A 22,070-nucleotide genomic window follows, 5' to 3' on the forward strand; every position below is an offset into this window, starting at 1 on the left:
TCATCTAAGGTAGGCGCTCTCTATTTATGTGGATATAGAGCGCCTATCTTGAGATGACTGCTCTCTTTTGCTCCTTTCTTTTTTATTTTATACATGGAATAGAGAACTGTTATCTTAGATAGGCGCTCTATATCCATGAATATAGAGAACACCTACAAGAGGCACCTCTATAGACTTTATAGGGCACCCCCTCAGAAGAGCGCCTCTGAGGCAATCTCTATTCCCTATTTTATGGTAGTGTTTATAGCCTGAATTACTTCTCAAATTTGATTGATGATTAGGAGTAGTGCAAGAATCGGGACAAAATATTCCATAAGGATTGGGAAACCATATATATATACTTGAGCAAGGGCCAACTATATGGAATGAGCTCTACTTCTACCTTCAGTGCTAACTACTGATGAATGATAAGAACTTATTCTTTTGGGTATCAAAAGGTCTATGTTAAAAGAGCTAAAACAATATTAAAAAGTAACCCTTATTACACAAGTTGAAACCTATTCTTTATAAAGCTCACATATAGACAAGAAGTGCTAATACATGAATAAATTTGTGTGAATGGAGCAATGGAAGGTAAAAATTACCCAGCATAGACCCATTTTGGGGGAGCCCACAACAAACAAGCTATAGACTAGTAAGACATTTTGGATGATTTTTGTTGTGGACCTATTTATCACCATGATCTTAAGTAGAAAATGTAAATCCAATGATTTTTAGTCAATCAATAACTTAATATTAAAACAGACACCGGGAGTGATACGTGTCACATCTTGGTGCTATTTTTTCCCTTCAAAACTCCCCTACTCTTTTGAACCCTTATTTTTTTTTTGCTAATATTTGATTCTGTAATAATATCTTTTCATATCTTTTATATTATTTTTATGACAAATATATATTCTTTTTACTTTTTTTTAAGTGGTATATTCTTTTTACATGGTATTCATTATTTTTCATACACATTTACCTAAATAATTATTCCAACTACTTTTTAAATATTTTTTAAATGGAGTATTATTAAATTTTGCCAAAAACATAATAATACATTGATTCGATCATATTATAAATGTTAAAAAAGTTACTTCAAACATCACTTATTTATTTTTTTCAAATACCTCTAGCTAATATTTTATTTCAATTTCAATATAACTATATATTCAAATTAATTACAATTTTGTTTCTGAAATTTTACTACTACGTATATATTATCACAAATTAAGGATTTATAGAGTATATTATAATTATAAAATAAATGTTGTGTTTGACAATTATATCATATGTCTAAATCTAGGGAAATATAAAATATCAATCAATTTTTTTTTATAAATTAAGTAATTATTAAAAAATCAATATCTTAGTAAAAGCAAAAAAATATTATCTTTTGCCGAGACACTTAATTGAGATGATAAAATTATTAAATTCAACATTCATAAATGATCTGCATACTGAAACACACACCGTACCATACGTAGTGACAATTGACATTTTCTTTTTGTGTGTGTGTGTGTTGTGCACTTTTGCTAATAGTTTTAGTGGAGATTTTAGTCTGTTGTTTGGTTAATTTTTGATGTTTATCAAAGCAAACCTTGCCTCAAAAAAACCTCAAGTATGGGTAGCCAAAAAAATCCATTTTCGTTTAATTTTTGGCTTTGCCAATTAATATAGATTATGACATAATTATTTCTATATATTTGATGTGTATATATGTTTAATCAAATTTTATTTATTGGATATACTTAATTTTCTTAAAAAATATTAGACTTCTTGTGCATGGCATGGGCCTTAAGGTAGTTTTATATATATAGTTAAGTAACTCAACTAATTTGTATAAAAATACAGAGCCGAAAACAACGAAATCCCCTTCATATGGAAGGACCAAAGATTCAAGATCCCAACTAGACTAGTGAAAAATTATTTGAATCCAATCTACCTACAAATGAAAATGTACTCTGCCATATTAACACCCAAGCTTCAATTACAAGGTTTACAACATCCTACCTAGTCATCAGAATTCACTCTATCACAAATTCACAATGCAACCCACATCACCCTAATTCTATTTCTAATATTCGTACAAAAAATAGCAATAAAAAAAAAAAATAATAAATAAATAAATAAATAAAAAACCCATAAATTTGTGATTCAAAAATATGCTTCTAATTCTATAATTTGTGCAAAAGATAGCAATAAAAAAAAAAAAAAAAGAATATTCACACTAAGTTCATTTACAATTGAAATCCTAAAATCTATGTAGTATGAAAACAATTAGAAAAGGTGAAAAAGAGATCGTACCTTGTTGAAATCGAGTACACAACTTCAGCAAAAATAGAGCCAAAATTCAATATAATCGAGTATAAACCCTATATTTCAAGTAACCGTGTTGGGATTGTAGCCCAAATTTTACAAGCCCATGATTGTATCAATATTTTGAGCAAATGTCGGTGGATGGAAAAATACAATAAAACTCATTTTTCTAGAATTATCTTCTTAATTCAATCTAAAATATGATCTACAATATGCTAGAATAATCTAGCATGTTCAAACCGACATTTACTTCTTGCATGGCTCCACCGCCATTGCACAAGTATAAATAAGTATATGTGCTTTCAATTGGTGCATGCAAGACACACATACAAATACACACCAAGCCACTCTCAATACAAGCCTTTTTACTACTACTACTACTAATCCTCCTTGTATACAATCTCCTTATATTACTAATCCACTATCCTTTGTAATACTCCTTTGTGAGTTTTGTTATTATAGTGAGAGTTATAAATCATTGTACTATTACTCACCCTACTACATTACGGGTGATACTTGTACTCTCCTATTTTTTATATAGTGGATTTTTCAGTGCTCGTCGTCCGTGGGTTTTTGATAATTTTTCCCACGTTAAAATATTGTGTGTTCAATTCTCTACTACTTATTTTACCTTTATCTTTCTCTTACTTATCTTATCAATTTCTACATCTTTAATTTGCTTTCGCTGTGCACTCACCAACCCTAACAAGTGGTATCAGAGCCAAAGGTTGATTAGAGTGTTTAAACATTAAAGATGTCTTCGTTTACGAAGTTCGAGATTGATAAATTCGATGGCAAGATTAGTTTCAGCATTTGGAGAATCCAAATGAAGGTCGTTCTCACACAAAACGGATTAAAATGGGCACTTGATGGCAAGTCCAAAAAGCCATCTACTATGACGGACGAGCAATGGTAAGAGTTGGATGAAAAAGCATTGTCCACGATCCAACTATGTCTAACGAAGGAGGTTCTGCGCGAGGTCATTCACGAGGAGACAGCAGGTGGATTATGGTTAAAGTTGGAGTCTCTCTACATGACTAAAAGCCTCGCCAACAAACTCCGTCTCAAGAAAAGACTTTATACAATTCGAATGGCCGAAGGTACTTTCATTCAATCTCATCTTAATGAAATTAATTCCATTATTATTGATCTAGAAAATCTAGATGTTAAAATTGAAGATGAGGCTAAGGCTGTGTTATTAATTATCTCCCTACCGCCTTCATATAAGCACTTCAAGGAAATCATGCTATATGGTAGCAATGATTCTCTTTCTTTTGAGGATGTAAAATCAAATTTACTCTCAAAAGAAAAGTTTGACCTTGAAGTACATACTGATGAAAATGCTGAAGGCTTACATGTAAGAGGGAGATCACACGGAAAAAATAGTACCAATAATCAGGCCATATCTAATGGGCAAAAATCTAAGGATTTTTGCAAATATTGCAAGATGCATGGGCACGGTGTTTCCGATTGCCAAAATTTGAAGAAAAAGCTCAAAAGAGAAGAAAATGATAAAAAGGCTAAGGAAACTGCAGAAGCCGATTTTGGTGATATAGAATCCGATGATGTTCTTTTGGCTACTTCTCCACAAAGAAGTAGAAATCATGATTGGGTGCTTGATTCCAGTTGTGCCTACCATATTTGTTCTCAAAAGGATCGCTTTATCGATTATCATCCCGTAAAGAATAGATCTGTTTCTATGGGCAACGGATCTCGTTGCAAAGTTCATGGCACTGGCTTTGTTCGAATCAAGACACATGATTGTAAGATCAGGACTTTATCTAATGTTCAATATGTTCCTGATTTAAAGCATAACATCATCTCTTTAGGCACTCTTGATTTTAAAGGGTGCAAGATATCGGCTCAAGGTGGAGTACTCAAAGTATTCAAAGGTGCTCATGAAATTATGAATGCCATTCGACATAAAAATCTCTATGTATTACAAGGCTCTTCATACACAAACCCGGTTTGGCATAAAAGCATTCATCACACGGGTACAAGCATGTCTTATAAACCCAAGACTCGTTTGGGTTTTCCGAGCGGCATCTCTACTTAATGCCCTTCGGGCTTCATACGACGAGTACACATAAAAATTAGGTCCAAGGTGGAGATTGTTGGGATTGTGGCCCAAATTTTACAAGCCCTTGATTGTATCAATATTTTGAGCAAATGTCGGTGGATGGAAAAATCTACAATAATGCTCATTTTTCTAGGATTATCTTCTTAATTCAATCTTGAAGTATGATCTACAATATGCTAGAATAATCTAGCATGTTCAAACCGACATTTACTTCTTGCATGGCTCCACCGCCATTGCACAAGTATTAATAAGTATATGTGCTTTCAATTGGTGCATGCAAGACACACATACAAATACACACCAAGCCACTCTTAATACAAGCCTTACTACTATTACTAATCCTCCTTGTATGCAATCTCCTTATATTACTAATCCACTATCCTTTGTAATACTCCTTTGTGAGTTTTGTTATTATAGTGAGAGTTCTAAATCATTGTACTATTACTCACCCTACTACATTACGGGTGATATTTGTACTCTCCTATTTTTCATATAGTGGATTTTTCAGTGCTCGTCGTCCGTGGGTTTTTGATAATTTTTCCCACGTTAAATATTGTGTGTCCAATTCTCTACTACTTATTTTACCTTTATCTTTCTCCTACTTATCTTATCAATCTCTACATCTTTAATTTGCTTCCACGGTGCACTCACCAACCCTAACAAACCAAAACAAATTGCTTCTAATTTGTACGAAAATCCAACCTCGTTGCTTTGATTTGTGCGAGTTGCAATCGCTAAAACCTAAATCCGAAAAATGAACCCTAAATTCGAAAAATGAAATTGAGTGCTAAAACCTAAATCCGAAAAATGAACCCTAAATTCGAAAAATGAAATTGAGTTCTATCGCAATTTGCAATATTGTACGAGAATTCAGAAAAACAACGGTTTTGATTTGTAATTTTTTTTTGTTCGAATTTTCAGAGCAAACGTGGAAAAAATAGCAGTATGGACAAACTAATGAGGGATTTGGGGAAAGAGAACGAGACTTTTGTTAAAGGGAAGTTGGAGTGAATGACTGAGTGAGTGTTGAATACAGTGTATATGTTAGCAATGAAGAAAGAAGTTATTTGCACGATTGCATCAATTAATTTTTTTTTCTTTTTTTTTTTTGGTTGTTTTCATCTGATTTACCCATTTTGGGCTAATTCAGATTCAAGGTCAGTTTCAAATGGTCCTCATAATTGATGTTGTGGAGGATCGAACACGCAATTTTTTCTTTTTTTGCTATGTTATCGAAAATATACTCTATAATGTGACTGTTGATGTGGCTCTCAAAGAAGGCCCAGAGACTTTTACAAAACAGTGCATTCCTTAGGTGCTTGTAAAAAAAAAGTATCTACTAGTGACAAGTGATATGCTTGGTTAATTTTTCTTTCCGCGCAATAACGCTAAGAAGTGTATATCACTAGTCACTAGCGGAAATTTTTTAAAAGACACCAGTGGAATGCATTGGTTTTACAATGTTTAAGTTTGTATATTTATAAATATATTCGACTTCTAATTTGTACAATGTTTAACATTCTACTTAATATCAATTACTGGTTATGGTATTTCAAAAATCTTCAACTTTAGAAGTAATTAAAGAAAAACGATATAACATGGCTAGCTCATGGGACTAATTTAATTGTCATGTAAATAAATATTCTTAGTAAAGTTATTGTATGCTATGATTTCCTCCTTTTCCATGACATGTAGATCAAGCTACAAGATTTTTATATCATAGCAAAAACTTTGGCATAATTGTATGTTTGTCATTGGAAAATTATTACTTGTGTCACTAGTGTAAAAGTTTGTCATGGGAAAAAACTACTTGTTGCACAAATGTAAACTTTGTCACGGGAAAATATTTGTGGCACAAATGTAAATTTGCCACGGAAAAAGCATTACTCGTGGCACAAGTGTGATATTTGCCACGGGGAAATAAATACTCGTGGCATAAATTATTCTCTTATTAAGGTTTTGTATTATAATTAATCTTTCCCGTGGCTAGATGAAATCATGCCACGAATTTTAAATTCTTGTGGCATAATTCGTGACATAAGTGATGATTTGTTGTAGTGGTGGACAACTATTTTTTGCTGTAACTCCACGTGTCTTAAGTCTAAACCAACCCTTCCAAATCTACAGTTTAAACCAACCATTCAAAATTTACGTAAATCATCACTAAATCGTACAAGTAATGTTGTACTAGGTGTGTAGGAAACTAGGAAATACTATGTCATTTGCTTTACCGAGTTGACAACTAATTCATAAATAATCATAATGATTAGACTAATTATCTTTTTTAAATTGCTATACTTGTGATTATGATTGTGTCTCACATTAATACCCAACATTAGTCATGTCTTTATTTGCTTTAGCTTTTTGATTAAGGATGATTACGTAAGAGTTTGAATTTGGTGGTGTTTGATTGTTATTCAGGTCACTGCTTAGTTGGCATGATTAAGATCTTGTTTAAGCTAAAAGTTATATAATGACTGTTAATGTTGCATGATGCATGTACGAGTCTAATGTGCAAGTGGTGACTAGCTTGAGCTAATAATATTACTTCTTCCGCTTCATATTATTTGCAACATATCATTCCACCCCATTTTAGAAAAGAGATTTGAAATGTTCATATAAACAAGCAAATGAATCGAAACAATCAAAACAGTACACAAGCACAATGTAACTAACAGTACACAAGCACAATGTAACTACGGAGTATAGCTTACATAAATTAGGAGTAATATATCTTTTCCCTTCAACAAGTTTGTCATTTTCTCTTAATTTATTTTCAAAGTTTAAAAAATAAGCAGGGAGTAACTTTAGTGATAAAAATCATAAGTAATGGTATATGTAGCTTTTAGGGTTAAAAAAAGTATTTCATATTTTCATAAGGTTAAAGCTAACAAACGTCCCGTGAGAGTTGGATAAGCTAACTTAAAGTAGAAATACTAAATTAAAATGAACAATAAATACACCGATCGACGCGTGATTTAGACATGCATGCCCAAATTAATACTAGTTGAGGTAATATTTTATCTAATATCTCGGGAGCGTTCGTTAGCAATATCCTTTTTATAATTTGGTAATATTAATTTAGAAATATATGACAAAATCACATTCAAATTAGAGTAATTAATATTATATTTTTATTTATTTATTTTTTCCCAATTTTTGAAACAAATTGGACATTCCAAAATCATATTATCCCTATGTTTACTGTCAAACTAGTGTGTGGCTCGGGCGATGCCCCGTGTTGCTAGTTTATACTTGTTTAATTTGCTAATTAAATTCGACTGTTTAGATAGTAAGACTTGTTGGTTTCGAGTTTAAGTCTTACTATAAATATTTTTTAGTTGTCAAACTCAATCATTACATAATGGAAACAAATAGTATAATAAGACGCAAATTAACTTATCTAAGTTACTATAATTTTGTTGGATAAAAAAACACAATTAATGAATGGCTAAGATGGCAAGACTCTTAACTTAAGACTTGTTGATTTTGAGTTCAAGTCTTATTATAAGGATTTTTTAGATGCAAACCTAATACATGTGAAAGTAACATGTCATATTTATAATGACATGTGGCGTATATTGTTAACATGTCAAACTTGAAAAAGGTGACACGTGACACATATTTTGATTTATGAACGTTTTTTAATACATAATTATAGATAGATTCATATGTTGACCTCTCCAAATAGACCAGAGACATTCATTTAGTCCTCGAAACTCAAAGACACAAATGTTTGAGGAAAGTTCAAATTTCAAGGAATATTTAAGTTTTTTTTTTGAAAGAAGGAACATTTAGGTACTTCATATATATAGATAATGCCGTTTAAAAAAAAAACAGATAATGCCGCATAAAAAATCTATCAATTCGAAACATCAATCCTCATTTTAAAATATTTAATTTTGTGCAATTCAATTGGATACTATGGAGTGCGAGTACAATTTAGTGATCCAAGATAATTATTGAAATTGCTTCACAAAAAAGGTATCAATTCAAGTTTGTATGCTTTCTTAGTGTTTCTTGTTCTTGACTAAAATATTGTGCGCTAGCTAGAATTGGAAAGGTGTTCGGTGCTAATTCAATTAAGTCCCACAATTTGACTACTTATGAATTTTAGTGACATTAGTCCTTTCAATTCAACTAAAGTGCTAACTAGGTGTACAAATATCGGCCATTATTATGTTCATAGCTTTGATCAATTTATTACAATATTTTGATCACTAATGGAAAATACCGAGCTTTTTCTTAATTCGTATACTCTCTTCGCTCCTAAATATTCCTCCTATACGAAATCTTAGTACTCCACACTATTTAAACCTTAAGGAAATTTTCTAATTTCTTTTATTTTCAAAATACTACGTATAAGAATAAACATATATAGTAAATTGAATGAGGTCCTATTTGATTCATCTCAATAAGTGTCTTTAAAATATTTAACTTTTATACGAAGTAATTTTTTGTAAGACTAAAACAAAATATTAATAATTTATGTGTGCATTAGCAACCGTGTCAAAGAAAATGAGAAGAATTTACACGAACATGAGAGTTAAATGAAAATTCAACATTAAATATGTTAAATAGTATAACTATTTTGTGATCTATAATAGTACTCCGTATAACTAATGAAAATAATATAAGCATCTTAAAGGCCAGGGATTAAACACGTTGTATTTTTCTAAATTCTAATCATTTTAAGTTTTCGTTGTAAATTGAGATCCAATCATTGTTTTTTTTTTTACTCAAGATCCAATCATTGTTGATTTGTTGTTTCGTTTCCTTATCGTTATCAATTATTCAAGTTTTATTATCTTCTATCTTGTCTTGTGAAAGACACGACTATATTCAACAAATATCTTCCTCTCTATCATTCCCTTTCTGAAATTTAAGAATGAATATTGGTTAGTCGCTTCTTCAGATATCCTTAGTTTCCTTTCTTATGCAAATCTATCTATCTATCTATAAATAAACTAAAGAAAAAACCGCTGACATCACCATTGCCTATGTGTTAGCTTTTTATTAAAATATTTCCCGCCAAAACTATAAGTGACATCATCCTCTTTTTTTTTTTTTTTTTTTTTTTTTTTTTTTTTTTTCCTTTTTTTCTTTTAAAGATAAAGCTAAAGTTTGGAAAAGCTAAATTAATTACACATTTTTATAAAAACTGAATTTTTTTTTTACTAAATTGAGTAACAATAATATTTTCTTATAGAGAAAAAAAAATAACTACGTAAGGGGTAGTAGGCTCTTTCATTTTTCCTTCTTTCCTCTTATATTAACCTCTGAACACTAATGCTAGCATTATTTAAGAATTTTATTTTAATTATGAATTCAATTAGAATATTTAACATCATGTTTTCTAATATATATGATCAAATATTTTATTGCTAAAACCGTGCATTGCACGGGACTAACCTAGTAAATAAACTAAAATAACAATCGCTGACATCATCACTTTTCAAATTATACACATGTCAAGTTGTGGTTGAAAATTTTCCCGCCTAAATTAATTGCTGACATTATATTTTTATTTTTTACCTTAAATTATTACAATATATATATATATATATATATATATATATATATATATATATATATATATATATATATATATATATAATTTTTATTTTTTACCTTAAATTATTACAATATATATATATATTTTAAAAACAACTATTATATTATATTGCGGTTGTCAAAAAAAAAACTATTATATTATATTTCATATATTATATTATGATGAATTTGAGTTACTATTTTGCTTCAAAATATAATTACTCCCGGTTAAAGAGCACTTCGTATTGCATAATTTATTTAAATTTATACTCTTCTTCAAAATTAGTTAGATCTAAATAGCATTGTAATTAATGGTTAGGTTTTTATAATTTATCTCATACGAGGGACATATGTAAAATAAATATTTATTTAAAGAAATTTTTTATGTCTTGCATTGCACGAGACTTATCCAATAAGGTAATAAGTAAAGCTTAAAAAACAAAGAGGCCGGCCTAAGAAATAGTAATAATAGTGGTGTACATGAATCATTAGAACAATATTATTGGTATGTAAGAAATTGTCAATGGAACACAAGTCCTCTAATACTAGCTCATAGGACTATAGGAGTCACATAAAGTCATAGGCCTATTGTTCTACTCCATTATATTTTCTTCGTTTAAATTTAAGCCTTGCAAGCTTGCAAAAATTCTACTTTTCATATTTAAAATGTACAATTTCAATAATTAATATCTCTAATTATTAAGGCAAAAATTAATGAGCGTTTCCGGGGCGTTAGATAAGAGAATTAAAGTACAAATATTAGAGTAAAATTAACATTAATTACACCGAACGACACGTGATTTTGTCATGCATTCCTAACTTAATACCATTTCAACCAATATAATTACTCCTTATCTAACGCCCCGGGACGCTCGTTAGCAAGATCCAATTATTAATATGTAATTACAAAAAAATATGAAATATTAATATTATAAAAATATTCATCAATATGAATCTAACAAGATCACACACTAACAATATAAATTTTCTTACACATATACCGGTAAAGATTATTAACATAGAATTTGTATATATTGCAAAATAAAAGTGTTGCTATCAAATAAAAGCGGAGGAAGTGGGTTTTTATAGCAATACTACCAACTCCAAGTATTATTGATTACATATGGAGAGGATAACTAAGGGCATGTTCACATTTACTGAACTGAGTTAAACTGAATTGAATATAACTAAAATAAATATTTTATAAGAGAAGAAAATTAGAAGTTGAAATAAACTAAACTGAGCTAAAGTGAACTGTCTTAACTTGCAAAGTTGCAGATCTCCTAAAATCCTCATGAAATCATATTTTATTTTTAAATTGATTGTATATTTGTATTTACCATGTTGCGCTGCCGATGACCGATGTTATCCAAAATCCTATTAAAAATCCAATTTCCGAGGAAGCGTGTTACAAATTAAACTGTGACCATTTTCCTTATTCACTTCATCCATTCAAGTTCCAATTAGGTTGCCCCTTGCAACTTGTAAGAGTAGTGTAATCCAAATTTTATTACTTGTATTCCATTATATTTTCGGGGGTTAATCCTTAGCGCATAGCTCCTATTGGTTTAACAAACATATAGGATGAAAAATGTACCATTATACACATAATATATGACATGTGGTAAGTATTTTGAGGAAAAATATTCAACTTATAAGATGATAAAAAGTACCATTACATGCATAATAGTACACAAAAAGTATTATTTAGACAACTTATACTTTAATATGGAGTAGTACATTATACATGCATAATGGTACATATTGGTACATTATAATGTACCACCATAGAGTCAGCTTCTTCCAAAAATTTGCCAAATTTACATTTTTTCCCTCCTATATGTTTTGTAAATATATAGGAGGTATGCGTTGATATGCACTCATATTCGGGTGCATCAGGTTATAAGCATGGTACACACTCCTCATTCATTTATTATTATTTATTATTGTGATCTCTTTACTTCATCTATTATATATATTAAAGTAATCACTAGAGTTATCCTAAAAGTACACGTGTCGTATACACAACAAAAATTAAAATGTTTCTATCAAAATTTTTTAGCAATGCGGCAACGAAGATTTAAAAATGGAGACCTGGCTGGGTGATTTCGGAGGTCAGGGATGGGTGGTAGAGGCCGACTGGTCGTTTTTGGTGGTTAAGGGTTGGCCGGCCGGTTTCCAGCGAGGTTATGGGGTGGGATTCGGATTCTGACGAGGTTAGGGGGTGGGGAGAAAGTGGCTGGAATTTTGGAATTTTTATTTAAAAAAAAAATATAAATAAAAAATAAAAAATAAAAAATTGGATCAATTACGTGTTGACCATGTCATGTTAACTAGTTATAACATGTTATTGACTTGTCGTTGACAAGTTAAGATCAATGGAGGCAAACTGACCCCATAATTTAGATTATTAGAAAATAAATCTTAGTTGAGATTGTTAGAAGTAAATTGTCCATAATTGGGATTATTAAAGTATATTTTTTCATTTATAACTGATTTTTTTAATTTTTTATTAGGACTATCCATACAAATGAAACAATATCCATGACATTTTTTTTTTTAATAAATTCATCGAAATAGAATATTATTAGTTTGTATCCATTTGTGTTATAATCCATAAAGTTGTTCTTAGCACAATATGAGTCTAGAAATAACTTTCGCCTGATACACAATAACACAATACAAGTCGCTTAACTGGCTAAACCTGATTCGAACCCCACTTTGAAGTAATCTCCATAGATAGACTATTAAACCATCAAAACAAACAAATAAGCTACATACATTAAATTATTTTGGATAGGGTTTGTGGGATGGAAGCATAAGAACCGATACATAAGATGACAAGGATTGACCCCAATAATTTGATTAAATGATTGGAAAATCTGAGATCCAAATTTCAAGCCTTCTTTGAATAAATAACTTAAAAATAAATTAATTATAATTCATGCAAATAGACCAAATTGCCATTAATATATATATATATATATATATATATATATATATATATATATATATATATATATATATATATATATATATATATATATATATATATTTTTTTTTTTTTTAAAATAAAGACTAAAATATCTTTCATTCCCTCCTAAGTCCTAACATCGGTGATTTTTTAATTTCTTATAATGGAAAAAAAAAACCCGGGAAAGCAAAGGTTACCAAACAAAATCGTAACCGTACACGTGGCACGATCGGAAGAATTGCAGCTTGAGAACTCGGGTATATAAATCGGAAAAACTCAAAGGTGGGTTTAATGATCAAGACATACATTTATAGCTGAGTAAATTTCTCATTACAAGATTTGCATTCTCTCTTGTTGAATGCATTTCTTTTATTGAGCTCTTTTCCTTTTCTTTCATTTCTTATATTTTCTCTCTTCTCTCTGATTTTTTTTTTATTCTCTATAAATATATTTGGATTTCAATTTATTGAGGTGTAATCGTGCAAGTCTTATTACAGAGTTCATTTCACTCGTTAAATTGAAATGTAAGTTTGTCTTTCTTATTCTTTTTTTCGGGATTATTTTACCTCATACGAAGTATTTATTTAACACGTGTATTGTATACAACGCGTTTAGTTCATCTCGAATTACATAAAAACCGATTTTGGAAATTGTTGATTGCTTATGTGATTTGGGTGACTAACCGTCTAACACAATATATCGTTGTTGTAAGACTTGTAACTAGTTTATTATAGTGGTATATGTTCAATGTTGATTGTATAAAAAAAAAAAAAATGTTCAATGTAGATTACTTGATTCCCTCTATAAGTAGATATTGAATTCATGTTTACTTGTATACGACGGATATATTACATACAACTTAATCACCTTGAATCACATGAAAGCCAATTTAATATTGATACTCCGTAAATTATTATTTATGGAGTACTTCGTATGTGATTTGGGATAATTAGTGTTCATTTCGGATTTATTGTATAAAACTAACTTAATCCCCTCAAATCTCATAAAAGCTGATTTCAAAAATGCTTGTTTATTCTGTGATTGGGGCGATTCCCACAATAACACCTGTTGTATATATTGCTTAACTTCAGTTTTAGTTTAGAAAAAAGATATTTACCTGTTTATTAGATAAGTTGATTTGAAAATTTAAAACGTTTTTAGATTATTGTTTATGAAACCTATTTCGTTTTCTGCTGGGTATATCCTTTTTATCGCTATTTTGTTTGTGAACTTCTTTTGTATTGAAATATTGATGTTTTAATTAGTAACTTTGAACTTGAGAAAAAGGTGATTTTGATGACTGATTATTATGAGATTTTTTTTTTCGTTGGAGGAAAACTGATTAGTATGAGATTAAATCTGGAAGCGTTGTGCTAGATCTACTTTTAATTAATAATTAATTTTAAAAATTTGTTTTGGATTTTCTTAGGACTTTTTTTTAATCTTTATTCCAATAGTTATTTTTCTGTTTTTAGTATCCTATTGAAGTATTGATCATCTTTTCTTGAGAATTATTGGATAAAAAAGTTCCATTTTTTCCACAAAAATCTGTCCTTTAGTAACTTTATGAACCCAGCTTTTTCGTAATTTCGCTTTCAAATTTTGGTCGGCTATCGCGATCATTCCTGGGATTATCTGTCCATTCTCCAGAAAATCTCTTCAATAAACCAAGTTTTTTTGGGTTACTTTTTCCGATTTTAATTATGGCATCAATTGGAGTTGCATGTGTCCGTGCACAACTTTAATCTGACCACAGAAATAAAAACGAACACTATATTATGGAATTGAGAGAGTATAATTAAAGAATTATAGACTTTATTTCCGAACTTAAAAATCTTAATGATATTTGAATAGTGTAAAAACCCAATTGTTACAAAAATGAACAAAAGAAGTACTTCTCTATGATTGCCTTGAATCCCACATTTTGAAGCCTAATAAGTTTTTGTACTTTAAAATATCATACTTGCGAGTATGGTGGTGATACCTCATCTAATTTTTAATTTGTTTAGTCAGGCCGTCAATACCGACGGCTGGTCATTGATGGCTGGTCACAGTTGATGACCTGATACATGTAAAAGTACATATATGACTACCCAATATTACAATTTCAATTGCTGATTTTGAATTTGATTGTTGAATGAATATTTGGGAGCAGCTAGCTAGGCCGAAATGACGATCACACCTAAGATTTCTGTCAATAATGGGAACCTTGTGGTTCATGGGAAGACCATATTGAAAGGAGTACCAGACAATATCATCTTAACCCCAGGCTCAGGCAATGGTTTGGCTGCTGGTTCATTTATCGGTGCCTCGGCTTCTGATAGCAAATGCCTTCATGTGTTTCCCATGGGCACTTTAGAGTAAGCATCTCCTTTTTCAACTTTTTCTTTGTGCAAAGTTAACATTGTTTTGTTTATAAGGAAGATACATGATCCAAGTATCCAACTCTAGCTAGTTTATCAATCTGGCCTTTTCTTGTTTTGTACTTTGTTAGTCGTATTGATGTTCCTAAATTTGCATGGGTTAATAATGAGGTGAGTTGAAAAAAACCTGATTCTAGCAGTCTTAGTTTATGCTAATTGTGATTGGAAACTTGAACTTGTTCTTTGTTAAGTGTCGAAATTCCTTTTATCAAAGAGGTATATCACTGAAAAGGTTGATTCTGGTTGTGGAGAGGAAGTGAGAAACGGCTTTTGTTTGTTCATACGAACTTAAAGAAGTATGCTCGTATAGTTTGGTGAATGGTGATAAACTTTACTAATGCTTTGTTTGGATAGGAAAGAAGGAAAGGAAAGGGAGGGATAGAAGAGGAAGGGAAGAGAGAAGAAAGGGAGGGGGAGGTGGGCTTCATTTTCCTTCCAAATCTCTCTAAATTTGGAGGGATTATGCTTATTAAAGAGAGAGGGAAAATGGATCCCTCCCTCTCCTTTCCCTTCCTTCTCCCAATCCTTTACCCAAACAAGAGAGTTTGTCCCCCCCTCCCTTTCTCTTCATTTCTTTTCCTTCCATTTCCTTCTATCCAAACAAGGTGCTAGTGTTTCACACTTTCACACACACATATTGTTCTATTTTTCTTTTGTTCTTATGTAAAGGATGAGTAGTATGCTATGTTTGTAATAGATGATAACATTGTGTATTGGATGTCACAGGGGTTTGCAATTCATGTGTTGTTTCCGGTTCAAGCTGTGGTGGATGACTCAGAGGATGGGAAAGTGTGGAAAAGATGTTCCCCTTGAAACTCAATTCATGCTTGTAGAGAGCAAGGATTCCACTGCAGAGGGTGAACCAGATGGCGCTCCGACAGTATACACCGTCTTTCTTCCCCTTCTGGAGGGCCCATTCCGAGCTGTTCTTCAAGGGAATGAAAATAATGAGATAGAGATTTGCGTTGAGAGTGGTGAGTGATCTTGGCCATGAAAGTGCATGCTCGTAACTTGTCTTTAATTTGTCCACTCATTTAACTTTGGTAGACTAGTTTCTACATCTCGAAAATAGTAGTGGACTAGTTACTACTGCGAACAGAACCAAGGTGGAAAAATAGTCCAATATAAAAAAAAAACATAGATAACAGCTAAATAAATGGAGTGTATACATGGAGTATCCTCTACTTTGCATCACCAGCCACACCGCAACATTCTCTAATAGATTCTTCCACGATATATGGAGACTAGTGTTTGAGTTTCATAGTAATAGTGCAGCTGTCATTTAATCAGCTTTCAACCAAGCTGATCAAGTGGACCGAACAAACTATCATTCAGATCATTCATATAGATGGAATTTATTGCATTTCGGAAGTAAATGGTGTCCGAAAGATCAGATACGACTTTGCTTTTTTTACGGTTACAGGGGATACTGCTGTTCAGACCTGCCAAGGGCTTCACCTAGTTTACATGCATGCTGGGACCAATCCTTATGAAGTTGTCAATCTGGCTGTAAAGTAAGTGCCTTTCTTATTCTTTAAAAAGGCTTTTTTCTTTTGTAGATTCTTATTGAATTGCTTATAATGACATCCAAAGCCAATGGTGGTTTTGAAAATTATATTACCTTTGGTTTTGTGAAACATGAGCTGTGATTAGAAATTAGGTTATGTGAAATTTGTTTTCCCTAGTTGTCTTTCTGCTGTTAGATACTGCTCCTAATATATGCTTTTGTTTCATGCAGGGCTGTAGAGAAACATATGCAAACTTTCCGTCACCGAGAGAAGAAAAGGGTAAGTAAACTCTTTTGGTAGTGTCATTTAAGTGGCTGCCCCCTGATTTCCAGAAATTGCTGAATCAATTAAGACTAAATTTGTTATGGTTTCCTCCAGTTGCCTAGTTTTGTTGATTGGTTTGGCTGGTGTACATGGGATGCTTTCTACACTGATGTCACGGCTGAAGGTGTAGATGAAGGCCTTGAAAGGTACTGTGACGGTCTTATGTTAATCTCAAGATTCATGATAGTACAAAATAACTGAATTCTTGCTGCTTGTTGCAGTTTGTCAAAGGGTGGAGCCCCACCGCGGTTCTTGATCATTGATGATGGCTGGCAGCAGATAGGAAATGAGATTGTCAAGGATGAAAATTGTGTTGTGCAAGAAGGGGCACAGTAAGTACATGTTTTCATTCCTCTACAACATTTTCATGTAAAGCCTTCATGTATGGTTTGTTATTAAGTGTTCAGATGCTCAAGTTCTGAAACTTGCATGATTAGCTTCTGATTTTCTTAGAAAGGATAGAATAGATTTCGCAAATCTCCACATGTTATTCATGCTGGAATACACTTTAACTCGTTGCTACAAATCCTTTCCTAGAAAGGAAAAGAAAATGGAATCTAATGATGTCCAGTCCTCAAGAATGAAATAGTGTTCTTAACTTTAATTATCATGTTATTTATGTGCATGTGTCGTGTGATGATATTCTGCATTAATGGTAATTTTTGGTGCAATTTTTTCTTTTGTAGATTTGCTAACAGACTAACTGGAATTAAAGAGAATGCCAAGTTCCAAAACAAAAAGAATGGTGAAGACAATAATCAGGTTCCAGGTCTGAAGCATGTTGTAGATGAAGCTAAACAACGCCACAATGTGAAGTAAGTTGCCTAACTAGCTGATCAATGATTTTCTTACTACTTATGATCTGCCTTATATGCTATTTATTCTCTCTTCAAACATGTGACTTTGTGCAACTGACGAGGTTAGCTTGTTTTGATCCCAACCATGAACCTTGTGGGAGTAAATTGGTGGATATAATGATTTATTCCAGCAGACATCATTCTAGTCAAAATTTTAGTGACATCCATTTTCAAAAGTTGCTTGTTTAGAGCATTTTTAAATTTTCCATCAAAATGGTATTGCTGAACATGGAAAGCAAGCGAGTTATGTCTTATAAAGTTTGTTTGAGTGATCCTACTTCTTACATGATTATACGAGTGTTTCTAGAGTTTCATATCAACTGCTTCTTTATGATCTGGCGCCTAGTTATCTGGGGTTTGATGGCAATTTACCTGTGTAGTTTGTTGGGGGTGTAAAAGAGACTTGTGTGATTAGAATTACAGAATGAGGAAGTTATGGTATCCAAAAAAGAAAAAAATATCATGCTCTGTAGTGAACTTTGTTTTTAGTAAAAATTGGTTTCAATATCCTTATTTGGTTTATTTGCATGTGTTCTAGGAGTGTGTATGTGTGGCATGCTCTGGCTGGATATTGGGGTGGAGTTAAACCTGCAGCTGCTGGTATGGAACACTACGATACTGCTTTGGCTTACCCAGTTCAGTCTCCTGGTGTATTGGGTAACCAGCCAGATGTTGTCATGGATAGCCTTTCAGTTCATGGTCTTGGTTTGGTCCATCCAAAGAAAGTCTTCAATTTCTATAATGAGCTCCATGCATATCTTGCTTCATGTGGAGTAGATGGCGTCAAAGTTGATGTTCAAAATATTATTGAGACCCTTGGCGCTGGTCATGGTGGCAGAGTTTCACTCACCCGTGCCTACCACCAGGCACTTGAAGCCTCCATTGCAAGGAACTTTCCTGATAATGGATGCATTTCTTGCATGTGTCACAACACTGATGGCATATATAGTACCAAGCAGACTGCTGTTGTGAGGGCTTCTGATGATTTCTATCCTCGGGATCCTGCTTCCCATACCATACACATTTCCTCTGTGGCTTATAATTCACTTTTCCTTGGAGAGTTCATGCAACCTGATTGGGATATGTTTCATGTAAGTATTATACTTCGCATTATCCATGCTACTTTTCCTTGACTATTTATAGATGTATAGGGTGTGTGGGGTGTGATCTCCCACGCCATTTTTTCTGTCTCGGATGAGTTACTAATACTCAGAACCTTGCTTTGCAGAGCTTGCACCCAGCTGCAGATTATCATGCAGCAGCTCGTGCAGTTGGTGGATGTCCAATTTATGTGAGGTAAGGAGATGGTTTATACTTTGGTACCTTTTTATATTAAATTTTGAAAATGTTATTAATGCTTAATATGAGAACTAAAATTTTCAATTCCACAGTGACAAGCCAGGACATCACAACTTTAAGCTTTTAAGGAAGCTGGTTCTCCCTGACGGGTCAGTACTCCGTGCTCGCTTGCCTGGAAGGCCTACTCGTGATTGCCTCTTTAATGACCCTGCCAGAGATGGAACTAGGTACATGTCACTGCATTTCAATTTTTCTGATGTGATTATTTACTGTTGTCAATTATCACCTGGTGAAACTCGTGACTGATAGAGTGATAAACATTGCAGTTTGCTCAAAATTTGGAATGTGAACAAATGTTCTGGTGTGGTTGGCGTGTTCAACTGCCAGGGTGCTGGTTGGTGCAAGATTGAGAAAAAGACCCGCATACACGATACAGCTCCTGGAACACTTACTAGTTCTGTCCATGCCATTGACGTGGATTCCATTGCTGAAATAGCTGGGTCAGACTGGAATGGAGAAGTGATTGTGTATATGTATCAATCAGGTAACCATCAGGTTCATTACTATAATCTGTGAATTCCAGGGAGATTGTTCCTTTTTTCCCTTTCTATTTTGTTTTTCTTTTTTCTTGAGGGGGTGTGGATGGGGTAGTTCATAGTGAGGCAAGAATGCCAATTGATGTAAACATTGTGGAACGGAGTCTAGTTTATCTGACAGTTGGAACTCTAACAATTGTGTATTTGAATTGCAGGGGAGGTGGTTCGGCTACCTAAAGGAGCTTCATTGCCTGTGACTCTCAAGGTCTTGGAATATGAACTCTTTCATATCTGCCCTCTTAAGGTAAGTCCTTGCATTTTATGTTTTCGGAGAGTTACTACTTATTATCTTGACATCTTTCCATGCATGTGAATTAGTACATGCTGAAGTAAAGACCTTTTGTGTGCAGGAAATCACAAGCAGCATTTCATTTACACCAATTGGATTACTTGATATGTACAATTGCGGTGGAGCAGTAGACCAATTTGATGTTCCACTATCATCTGACGAGAAAACCGAGCATTCTAACGGTGAAGTTCCTACAGAGCAGATAAATTCACTCAGCATCACACAATCTCCAACTGTGATCAAGCTCAAAGTACGAGGATGTGGCCGGTTTGGAGCTTACTCTTCCCAGAGCCCATCCAAATGTACCGTGGATGGTGTGGAGACAGACTTTCAGTATGATTCGGAAACCGGTCTGTTGACCATAACCCTGCCAGTCCCACAGGAGGAGATGTACAGATGGTCTGTTGAAATTCAAGTATAATCAACGGGTTCAGAATATCCACATTCTTTCAGAATATTGCCACTTTGCAGCTGCATGTGGGTCGGCGGCACTGCAGCTGATCAATTCATGGTCTTATGATCAATTGGATTAGAAATTTGGGGCTATTGCACGAAATTTATAGAAGGGTAGCAATGGGTATCAGGTATTTTAGAGTTATTGAGAGAGCGAGGGAATGGTGTGAGGAAAATAATAGAGTAGGGTGTTATTTTACTAATGTACAATAACAAAAATCCATTAGCTTTCATATTGAAGTTCTCGTCTGCTCGAAAAATTTCACACTCTATTGTCATTAGACTCGTTACCTTAAGTTTGTGCAAATCAGTTCAATTTTACTTGTCACATTACTAGTTTAAATTATATTGTCAAATGTCAACACGATAAACAATTCAGGACTTGAGGGAAAGACAGACAAGAATAAAAAGTATACTACTCGTATATCTCATCTTCAAAATCAATGTAGGAGTATTAGAAAGAATATCTGGACCAAAAACAATGTTGCATAGTCATTGGGCCATCTAAGGAGGCCTCGCTTAGGGCTTTAATAGACTGACCAATTCTATCAATGCCAAGATTGCTAATCAGCAAGGTTGCAAATCATTAGTTTTGAATGATTAAAGCTTAAGTGCTTAACGAATATTTGATTTAATTATTAGAGAACTCTAATGACAAGCTAATTTGACAATTAGCTTGCCATGCCATATAAACTTTTAAGCTAATTATCATTTTAGCTGCTTTTTGCCCCAATGGCTAGCTATTAGCTTAGTAGTAGTTGTTGGATAGAAAATATATGGAAAGAGTTTAATTGGTGCAATGAGCATTTTATTTTGGCAAGTTTGATTCCCAAAGCTAATTGCTAGCTTTGCCAAGCTAATTTGCTTAGCCAAGCTAATTGAGTTTTCTAGCTCCAATGGTCAAGCTAGTAGCTAAGAAATTATTGAAATTGCAAACAAGTCCCTAGCTACAACCATTATAGTTGCTCTTATTAAACTAAATAAATTAATAATTGAGGAAAAAATAGATATCTTTTTGTTTTAAAAATCATATTACCTATGTTTTTACATTTTTTTTAAATTTTTTTTAATAAAATTGTTTTCATTATTTGTCCAGCTCAAAACAAACCATGTAAATTGAGTTAAATTTTTTAAAATGAAACATTTCGCTCCCATTTTACATAGTAATGCTCCCATTTTAACTTGAATGGACAAACATGGCCTTTATGCAAGTTGTAATATAAAAAGAGGACTTTGTTGGTCATGAATATTATTATATCAAACGCTCCTCTCAAACTTGTACCACTTGAATCCCAAGCCCACCACATCGGTCCCCACGACCTCCAAACCAAATCGGTCCCCACGACCACCTTAAATCGTTTTTTTTTTTAAAAAAAATAATTTATCAAGTTTTTGCGACGGGTCTTGGTTGAT

The 22,070-nt window shown here is 32.7% G+C and overlaps 1 protein-coding gene across 1 annotated transcript; it reads left to right on the top strand.

Annotated features, from left to right (window-relative positions):
* The first annotated feature begins 13,199 nt into the window (after positions 1–13,199).
* On the top strand, positions 13,200–20,864 carry LOC145582373 (putative galactinol--sucrose galactosyltransferase 2). Its single transcript, XM_081639375.1, has 14 exons — positions 13,200–13,432; positions 15,064–15,268; positions 16,058–16,305; positions 16,755–16,845; positions 17,070–17,118; positions 17,218–17,309; positions 17,385–17,495; positions 17,850–17,978; positions 18,559–19,111; positions 19,249–19,316; positions 19,412–19,546; positions 19,646–19,863; positions 20,071–20,159; positions 20,266–20,864. The coding sequence occupies exons 2-14, from the start codon at positions 15,078–15,080 to the stop codon at positions 20,623–20,625; spliced, it is 2,334 nt and encodes a 777-aa protein (XP_081495501.1). The 5' UTR covers positions 13,200–13,432; positions 15,064–15,077; the 3' UTR covers positions 20,626–20,864.
* Positions 20,865–22,070: the final 1,206 nt, after the last annotated feature.

The sequence above is a fragment of the Chenopodium album genome, chromosome 15, assembly GCF_948465745.1.
Source record: "Chenopodium album chromosome 15, dcCheAlbu1.1, whole genome shotgun sequence".
NCBI classification, from domain to species: domain Eukaryota; kingdom Viridiplantae; phylum Streptophyta; class Magnoliopsida; order Caryophyllales; family Amaranthaceae; genus Chenopodium; species Chenopodium album.